This window comes from Sander lucioperca, chromosome 18 (genome assembly GCF_008315115.2).
Source record: "Sander lucioperca isolate FBNREF2018 chromosome 18, SLUC_FBN_1.2, whole genome shotgun sequence".
NCBI classification, from domain to species: Eukaryota; Metazoa; Chordata; class Actinopteri; order Perciformes; family Percidae; genus Sander; species Sander lucioperca.
This window is the reverse complement of record NC_050190.1, coordinates 30,258,178-30,268,478: the sequence shown is the minus strand read 5'-3', so window position 1 is coordinate 30,268,478 and position 10,301 is coordinate 30,258,178. Positions and strand designations below refer to the sequence as shown.

The following is a 10,301-nucleotide window of genomic DNA, read 5'->3' as shown; positions in this document are numbered from 1 at the left end:
ATAATATATACCCAACCCTACAATAAAAATTGGAATTGGTCATTTTTGAAACAATTCCAAGTTGGAACCGGTTCTCGATGCCTACCATGACTAACATTCCATTATGATTAATAGATCACTATGGTTACCAAAATATACCATATTAGCACACCATATCAACATAAAATAAATAAGATAGACTCAGCATGAGACAGTACTCTCAAATGTCGACTGTTTGGTCCAAGTGTGGGTGAAAGCCAGTACAGACTAGAAATCTTTTATTAAAATCTTCACAACATTTTGTTATTATAATTACAGGATCATAATACACCCATTCATTCACTCAGTGGGCATCGAACATTTACTATGAGACATTACATTCGGACACTAGATGTCAAATTTGTTACTAAAAGAAATCACTGAGTAGGCAAAGACTTAATGCAATAGTGCAAAAACATAAATTCAAATTAAACATTCAAAGTCTGTGAAATAAACTCTTACATAGACATTTACCTGTGAGAAAAAGCTAAGTGCAACTAACTACTGGCAAGTAAAACATGGAAGGATTTTTTGCTTTAGAGCTTTTTTTTTTATAGAAAGTGTATGAAACCCATGCCCAAAATACTCATACATTCTGTCATTGTGTTACTTGGGGCACGTTCAGACCAGAAAAAGCGATCCGATGATTCGCCACGGGGTTGTGTGGCGGTGGGGGTGTCACTTAAATGGTCCATTTGTGTGACGTCCTGTTGTTATTTATCCACCAAGTAGGCTTTATATTTCCCAATTACTGTTTTCCGTCAGATCTTTTATAGATCTTGACGTTCCCGAGCGCACTTAAAGGCAGCTTCATTTCACGGAGAAAGAGTGAAAGAAAAGAGACGGAGCGACTGTGCTTTGTTGTTGCAGGAAACAGTTGGCTGGCACACAAACTCCAGTTCAGTGCTTGGTTGTGTCCGAAACCTCATCCTCTGCACTACATACTCAATATGTGTAGTACTGTGGTTCAACATAATTTTGTGTAAATAAACAGTAGTGTGTATCTTTTCAGACGCACTAAGCTGTAATGTTCAACGTCACTTCCTGAGAGCCTCCTTGCTATTGAAGACGTGTAACCATGGTAACCCCTGACGACCTCCGCTCTAGCGGCATCGCCAGTTAATGCTTACATTACTGAAAGAGGGGAATAACTACACCAACACCAACATCGTTTAAATACGTAGAAATGTAAATTAGAGCGATATTGACGTGACAGAGCTTCTTGGTTTCTGTCCGTTTGCCTGTTATGAACATTGTCATTACTACCGCATTGCATTGTGGGATATTTAGGCCGGCATAGTGTCCAGTTTTGCATACTGTAATATTTTACCGGAGGTATTATGCAATTCACGTACTATTGGTTTCATACTAAGGTTTCGGACGTACTAAAAAATCTCACATACTGTTTTAGCCTACTAAATAGCATGCTAGTATGGAATTTCAGACGCAGCCATTGTGTTTTAAAACTTTCTAGTGGCAGCTATAGAGGCAGTGATGTTTCCTGTTTTCTTTACCGGATTCTCACACCGCATCAAACCGATTGACAAGTCTGATCGCCGTTTCCGTTACATGACTGGCCACTACAGCGTGATATTAGGTTGCGTTTCTCCAAGAGGTGAATCTGATTCAACTTTTCACTGCAGGCCGGTGTGTTTTTTTTTTTTTTTTGCTACCCCCCCGCAGAACCCACCGCTGCAGCATAAACGCACTACCGCCATTCAAAATTAATGGACAGATCTGCGTTTCACTGCACCATCTGAGGAACGATGCAGTTAGTGTGAATGCACGCTTATGGATGCAATTATAGTGAAAATAAATTATTCCCCCTTTTGCTCGGGACCCCCTGGAACTCCCTCAAGGACCCCTGGAGATCCCCGGACCCCACTTTGGGAACCACTGTCCTATAAGATTACCTTTTTTATTGTGATGGACTGACAACAAAATACAACAATTTTAGAGCATATTTCTGCCATCCATTGTATCTGCTGGAAAGATCAAGACATAAAGTCATGTGCTCTATGTTTGGTGTGCTCCTTCATGAGTAGATTGGCTGTTAAATTTAGGGTGGGACAGGTCTAGTTAATGATAATTAGCTTTGATTTCATAATAGTCAAACATTTAGACTTCTACAACGGAGTCCGAGTTGCCACAGATCACCCCGGCGTCTTCATAATGGGCACAGTTATGTGTCCCCACGCCGGCGTGTGTGCAGTCCAGCAGGCTGGACTCGGTCCCTTCACACTGAACATCATCCAGAAGAATCTGCAGATCCTTCCCCTCCCCGAACTCTGAGTTCCTGGCTGCCTTAATAGCATAGCTGAAGCCCAGCTGCTGGCAAACCACTGCAGCATTCTTGGTGGTCCAAAGGTCGTCACACACGGTGCCCCACTCCCCGTTAACGTAAATCTCCACCCGTCCGCGGTCGCTGCGGCCTTGTTCATCCCCAACCAGCCTCACCACTCCGTTCTGGAGCTTGGGCGTATTCTCCGTTCTGGATTTGCCCTTCCTGCGTCTGCCTTTCCGCCTTGAATGTCTGGGTGATTTGGTGGTGGTTGTGGTTGGCAAAACAGTGGTCGGGTCTGGTCCTCCTAGACGGTCAATGAGTTCCTGGAGCCAGTCGTAGGACTCTGTGGGTTGTGGCTCAGGCTGGATTTTGTTTGCTGGCTCAACACCGATTAATGCTAATGGAGAATGACGAAGAAACACAAAAACAGATTAAGGCACAGATTCAGTCAGTAGTAGGGTTGAGCTTTGTTTTGATTTTAACAATTGTGATTCCAATTCTGATTCTTCCTTTCGATTCCGGTTCTTATCAATTCTCGATTCCGATTCTTTGAGGGGTGGCGTTGAAACGGGTCACATGCTTATTTAAAAGATAAGGACATTTTTATCTTGATTCAATGGTGATTTACAGTTACTGGACTTTTTCAATGTAAAATCAAACCACACTTTAGAGCGACTGCTTACTGTGCTCCATGGCTGCAACACAACAAGCGCCTGGAAGCCTGGCGGCCGCTACGGAGACCAAAACTTGCGCGTGTTAAATCTGGAACCGATGATTGGATTTCGAAATCTATTTTGTTTTATTTTGTGCATTTCAGGGGAAGGACGACATTCCTATTAGAGCGCTGGATAGAATCTCGTCTCCAGCAGAGTCAAGTTTTATGATAAAAAGTGTTTGTGTAGCCCATGTTAAATTGAATTTACTCAAGGTATCGTTTTTTGTCAGACCTGTGAAATGCAATTAATACATTAGTTAAAAAAAAAACAACCTTCCCTAGTCTGATTATATACTTAGACTATCCACACATAGTTTATTTATAGCTTCTAAGTTCATTGATTAAATATTTTTCATACTTTATTAGTTTTTGTTTTGTGTTACCTTGAAGAATAAATGTTAAAGACTAATGTGTTTATTTTTTCGGCTGCCTTGACAGCATCAGGGTGATGTTTGAGGCTGTTTAAAGTTTCCTATGACTATATGACTAATAGATCACCATGGCTACCAAAATATATCATATTAGCATACCATATTAACATATTAAAATACGCCCAACCCTACAATAAAAATTGGAATTGGTAATTTTTGAAACAATTCCAAGTTGGAACCGGTTCTCGATGCCCAATCCTAGTCAGTATGGTCAATGTGTTTGGAAGTGGACTCACTTTCCTGGGGAACAAACTTGATGAGGTTACTTTTCACTCTGACAGGAAGAGGGTCATAGTGACATTGTCTCGGTGGAGCACGTCTGAAAAAACAAGGAATAACAAATAAAATATAGTTGCACAAAAGGGAAGACAGAACCCAAGCAGGTGGACACATACAATTTTTGTCACTTCCAGTCTTTCATTTTATATTTAACTTCCAGCTCAAGTCACAACAGTGGCGAGGAACAGTTAAATAAACTGAATGGCTGGGAAACAAATTAGGTGACACAACCATCCACTGTTGAGAGAAATGCAGAGAGAGCCAAGAGCTGTCTGAGGCAATGTCAGAGAAGGGAGATTTAGAATGGCAGGCCTTTCACACTACTGCCAACACTGCTTCATTTCCCTTCTTTACCCAAACAGAGACAGGCAGTATAACCTCCACATTCAGCAAAAGTTATCCCACGAGCACTGAGAAAACACAGATCTAAGCTTACACCCAGGCCAAGTATGATCATGATACTGCACATCCCTCAGGCTCACAGAGAAGAACGACATGCCTGTGTTTGTAATTATGAACAGATGTGTGTCTTACATATCCCTTTCCAAGAAACAGAAACAGAACTGTACATACTCTCCACACAGGGAGCAGTAACTGTACATGGCAAAATGCACACGTTTTCTTCGCGTAATAATGAAGTAAGAAAGAAGCAAAGTAATGATTATGTTACTGTATGAAACCCTGTTTCTGCAGCAACTTGGACTATTCCATATCACCCCTAGCAGTGGCAGTAATGGACAGAACCATCTTGTGCCTGGTCTGTATGAGCAGCGGACTGGGTGATTCTATTGTTTGTGGACATGTGTATGTGTGCATGAATATACCTATGTATACCTTTACACATGTTCTGTTGAAACTGAAATGAAGTCCTGGATAAGGTTGTTGGAAAATAATGGGGACAGAAATGTCTTCATCCCAGTCGGTCACCTGCACCTTTTAACAGAGCTCAGGAATATCTAGCTGCAACACACCGGTGAGAGCAATACACGGTGTCCCTAATACTCACCTTGATGGGTCCACCACTTTATAAATGACTCCTGAAGGTGACGTAGCGCTCGGTATTCCAGTCGACATGAAGTACAGCTCGCCTGGTGGAATCAAGAGGAAATTACACAGGGAAACATATTTCCAAATTACTGCTAGGGCAAACTCGAGATATATTCTGAGTTTGAGAGTGTGCATGTGTTCATGTATTACCAGCTTCATCCTCTGCAAAGGAGATGATGTACTGGTGGTAGTTGTTGATGAGTCCAGGGAAGGCACAGGTCAGGCCCATCCCCATACAGATTTCATTGTAGTTCCAGTTCCCTGTGTTTCTGTCCTCCCGCAGACTCATCAAACGCCTGGAAAAGATCAAATCTACAATCTCTAATGTGCAGTCCACTGTCACTTTATGATAGATTTAATTACTTTTAATTCCGCTTTTTTCCTAAATTTCCCAAAGTTCTTTTAAACAGCCTTAGAGAACATGCATAAACTGGTTATATAGCAGTGTCATGTCAAGTTAAGTACATTTTATTTATATAGCCCAATATCACAAATCACATATTTGCTTCAGGGGGGTTTAAAATCTGTACAACATACAACACCCTCTGTACTTTGACTCTCGATTCAGATAAGGAAAAACTCCCCCAAAAATCTTTAATGGGGGAAACATGAAAGAAACCTCAGGAAGAACAACAAATACCTACACCATCGGGAAAGTAGGTTCTGTTGTGTTTATTAAAAGCCTCAGAGACCTACAGTAGGTGCAGATTGGTAGAGATTGCACGCGAGGCGAAATACTTTGAGTTTTTGTCTTAAAAAATCCAATCTCTATCACTGAGACAAATAGAAAGAACAGAGTAGAAGAGAATGGCGACCTTTTGATGGATTTATGGGTACTGATTTTTATATTTGTATTATTATAATTCAGTCAGTTTTATGCTTCATCTTATGTCATGCATTCTATGTTATGATGTTATTTTGCAAAGAAAATATGCTATTTACCATATTAACCCTTACCCACTCATGAAGTCTCCAAATATGTACATGCCATTCATATTGGGGTATTCACAGCCTCGGTAAACATAGCCACCAGTCACTGACTTGCCCATCTTGTGAGGGTACGCATAAATAGGGAGGACATCATCTGTAAAAAATAAATTAATAAAAAAGTCCTAATTACTGTTAGCCATTTCTTTACAATGAAGCCACTTATTTACCTAATAAAACATGCTTTTATGAGTGAAAATAGATTTAAAAGTTGAATATAAATATATATTTTTTTTAATTAAGTCCATGTGATTATGCCTAATAATTATATACCCAAATAAAATCAGAATGCTGTCGGTGCATAGTCAAATTGAAAAGTAAAAACAGATTGTAAGTATTTTTAGCAAATATCTTTTGAAACAAGCATAGCAATCAGTGGCAATGATATACACTAGAGAGAACAATGCAGTTCTAACTAACAAGGCGCATTAGAAGTGACTGGTGATGCATTAAAATATTTATAGTTAGGGAAGTAAGTCATGTCGTAGGTTAAGCTCAATGATTAATTTAACTGTCTCCTGTGTGTGTACAATATCATTGGAGACTACCGTTGTCTGCAGTTGAAGGAGGGTAACAATGAATGTTTCCATTTTACCATTTGACTGACCAGAGCATGCCTACCTAGCGAGCTGTTGGCACACAGCTTCTTATCGTAGCAGGAGAAGCCCTCTTTGGCTCTCCAGCCGTAGTTTCGACCTTTCTCAATGATGTCGATCTCTTCAAACTTGTTCTGGCCCACATCCCCGCAGAAGATACGTCCTTTACCCTCTTTGGTCCAAGGGTCGCCCCGGTCCACAGAACACCTCCACATATTGCGGACACCGTAAGCATATACCTCCGGTCGTGCCCCCCGTTCGTGTTTGAAGGGGTTATCTGGAGGAATTCTGTACAATGGGCCTCTCTCATTGTCATTCACATCAATGCGGAGAACTTTACCCAACAGAGCTGACCTAAAGTAGGACAAAGTCATGTTTTATCTCAAATGCACAGAAACATGCAATTACTCTTCATAAATCCAAACTCACTTTTTATATTATGACTAAAATATGGATCTACCAGTAGCTCTATATATGATTCTTTGCTACATTTTCTAAAATTGGGTACATCCTTTCTTACTTCAGATCATTTGAGGGTGTCTAGTTTTAGGAACCTTTGTGGACGTCTTACTTGTTCTGGGCATTCCCATATTTCCCGAATGGGTCTCCTGCCATTCCACCATCCCCTGTGAAAACATACAAGTAGCCATCATCTGCAAAAAGAAGTTGCCCTCCATTGTGGTTGGATGCTGGTTCATCGATCTCCAGAATAACCCTGGAAGGAAAGTGGACATGACAAATAAGACAAGAAAAAGAACAGGTATAGGTTTGTTTCTGTTTTGTAACCTGGATCAGTCCATACCTACCGCTCAGAGGCATGATCCACCACATTCATGTCATTGGCTGACACATGGAACTCACTGATCCTGATCCTCTCATCAAAACCCACCTCCACTGAGTAATATACATACAGTTTCCCATTGTACTTGTACTTAGGGTGAAAGGTGAGTCCCAAAAAGCCTCTCTCATCACCTTCCCATGATGACGTTAACACCGCCTTGGTAATGTTCAGAAAGGGTCTCTCCAGTTTGGACCGGTCAGGAAGATACGTCCAAACCAAGCCCACCTGTTCTGCCACAAAGAACCGATGTGTCCCATCATTGGCGTGCACCATGGCTAGCGGGTTCCGCAGCCCATTCGCAACTTCTTCCAGGCACAGCTGCAGACAGCCGTCCGAGTCCGACTGAACCTTGCCCAGATTGCTTGTGAGCTTCTGGTTGCTAAGAAGGTGTGGGTAGCAGTAGTCAACGTCGTCTAGTTCCAGGTAGCGGCAGAGACGTGTCTGGTCTTCTTTGACTTTGACTATGTGTGGGTTGTCGGACAGGAAAGGGATGGTGGAGCTGCACTTTTTCCAAAACTGGGAGCAGTAGTCAGGACAGAGGCCGGGGATGGTCCTGACTGGGGTGCTAGGGTCCTCGGCATCAAAGAGGTGAGCTGCATATGGAGAGCATTCCTGGGCAGATGAATAAGAGAGGTGAGAACAAGAGGAGAGACAATAAAGAGGAAGACGTGATGAGTATGATGTGTAGTATGTAGACATTTCCTTAAACCTGCATTAACTGGTTTTGGGACCACTTTATGGTAGCGTAAAAAACACATACATTATGGCGACACAAACATTTTCACCTTCTAAGTTAATATTGTGAACTTGGTAGCACACAATGGCCCATTTACACATCCAGCAAAAACAGAGGAACTTGAAATTAATGCAATTAATGAATGCAATTCATCAAAATTTTGATCATGATTTCGGCTCCTAACAATCACAAAAACAATTTATTGAGAAAAAGGATTATTTTGCACATTGTGTTTTGCAAGTAAACTCTTATTTGGTCTTGTGTTCTGAATGACACAAACACGTTAGCCCCTCTTGAAGGCTAAACTCACTCAGCCAATAGTCAGTGAGGTCCTGTTTGTGGTATTTTGTGGCATTTAAAACTCTGCGCCAGTGAAGATGGTGGAGGGATAGAGCAGCGTTTGGTGAGCAAGAAGCAAGAATTGTTTATTAAGTTAAATAAATGTGACATCTTTCCAAAAGTCAATGAGTAATCGTGTTAAATAATCATGATTTCAATATTGACCAAACTAATTGTGATTATGATTTTCTCCATAATCGAGCAGCCCTACACCATGAGTTGCACCTGAACGCACAATGATAAGTACGTGTAGTATGTAGAGATGTTCTTAAACCGGCATTAACTGGATTTTGGGCCACTTTATGGTAGTGTAATTAACACAGCACACACAATATAGAAACACTAACATATTATAACCTTGTCAGTTGATATTGTGAACTTTGCCCATTCACACATCCAGCAAATACAGAGTAAAATTAATTTGAAGTCATGTTTCTGTCCACCTGATAGGTCTTTGCAATTTATCGAATTTTGATCACCATTTTGGTGCCTAATGATAACATGTAATCGAGAAAAACGATAATTTTCCAGGCAATTGACACTTACTCTGTAGAAAATAGTTTATATGTCACAGTTAGTGTAAAATGTGAAAATAAAAAGGATTTAATACATTCTGATTAATAATTAATTCAGCATCTGTTGTGTGTATAAAATCGTTATAGGTAGGCTATAACGATTATATTGATATTGTACCCTTTCAAAGCCAATTATATACCTTTTTAAAGTTTTTCATTTTTGTACTGTTAAATAATGATACAACATTGTCACTACATGTACAAGACTACCAAAATGGTACAAATAAGTACCCTCTGCCAAGGGTACAGCCGCTGTACCCTTTACAAGCCAATGTACCCCTAGAGGTACAATGATGTACTTTATTTTCTGAGAGTGCGTTATGAGATCAGATCATACACAGTGAATATGTAATAGGCTATTATTGGGTACATTTGACTGAAAATAAACTGTAGCCCCAGTTGCCCAATCACCATCGCAGAAGCCTCAAAGCTTTTAACCCTTCTCTCTCTTTACATGTCTCATCTATATGACAGTGCTGACATTTACCTTCAGTCAGCTCGTCAGTGAACTTCATAAAAAGAGGAAGCCTTAATATTGTATTTATTTACTTTAAGATCAAATCATCCTGTTAAACTAGGCTTAGGGTTATGTGTTTTTACGCATGACAGATCGCATTCTTCTGCTTATTTAAGAGTCAGTGTTTTTCCTGTTAGGTCAGACTAACCCTACTGGCGCATGATTGAGACGGACGATGCCAAGCGACCTTTGTCCATGCATGCCTACCTGGCAGAGCAGCTCCAGGACGAAGCCAGCACAGTTGGCATATCCATAATAATCAAAGTTATCCATAATCTGGTAGTACTTTGTCATCAGGTCCTGGTCTTTCTGATAATCACAGCAGCCAAACTCCTTGTACATTACGCAGAACTCTATCTCCCTCTGCGGTCGGAAGGGCGGCTTGAAGTCCAAACACTGCGGGTGTAGCGCTACAGGTGCGACACACAACGCCAAAACATACAAAATGCCAATCGGCGAGACCCAGAGCCGAGCCGGGACTTTGCCATAACACCGCTGCATTATGGCGTGCGTTGGAGATCATCGAAGAGAAAGTTGTACCAGAAGCGACTTCCTGTGTGCACTTTGACTCTGACTCCGATCATTCGCGTTGTGTTCCCCTCTGACGTGGTGAACCCGACCGCTGTGTCAACCGGGGCTGTCTGTCGTCAGGCTGCTGTCCCGGGACATCACATCTGCTGTCCTGCACACAGAATGGGAGGAAGCCAACGGCAGAGCCTGATGGCCAGCTATAGAACACAGGGAGAGTCAGTCTGCTGTCTGTGTAAAATACCCATAATAACCTTGATAATGATTATAACTCTTAGTAGGCTAATAATTGTCAAATGGCCAAATATACGCATGTACTGTACTTGTTTTTAAATCTACCCATAATAACGTGAATTAAAATGAACAAAGAACCATTTATTCTGAAGAACCATTTAAAAGAGGTTCTTT

At 41.1% G+C, this 10,301-nt stretch overlaps 1 protein-coding gene across 1 annotated transcript; it reads right to left on the bottom strand.

The window, feature by feature from the left end:
• Positions 1-240: 240 nt before the first annotated feature.
• hhipl1 (HHIP-like 1) lies at positions 241-9,866 on the bottom strand. Its single transcript, XM_031321359.2, has 9 exons — positions 9,573-9,866; positions 7,164-7,810; positions 6,929-7,072; positions 6,383-6,711; positions 5,732-5,858; positions 4,925-5,070; positions 4,734-4,815; positions 3,685-3,767; positions 241-2,699 (listed from the first exon to the last, which is right to left on the bottom strand). Exons 1-9 carry the CDS (start codon positions 9,864-9,866, stop codon positions 2,137-2,139), a joined length of 2,415 nt encoding a protein of 804 aa, XP_031177219.1. The 3' UTR covers positions 241-2,136.
• Between the last annotated feature and the right edge of the window lie 435 nt (positions 9,867-10,301).

Bases quoted from the DNA above. Each gene is read 5' to 3' on its own strand.
- hhipl1 (XM_031321359.2), bottom strand. From the start codon at position 9,866: ATGCAGCGGTGTTATGGCAAAGTCCCGGCTCGGCTCTGGGTCTCGCCG. The intron at 7,073-7,163 runs GTAGGTATGGAC...CTTTCCTTCCAG, and splicing joins GTGGATCATGCCTCTGAGCG to GGTTATTCTGGAGATCGATG. The intron at 2,700-3,684 runs GTGAGTCCACTT...ATTCTCCATTAG, and splicing joins CAAGTTTGTTCCCCAGGAAA to CATTAATCGGTGTTGAGCCA.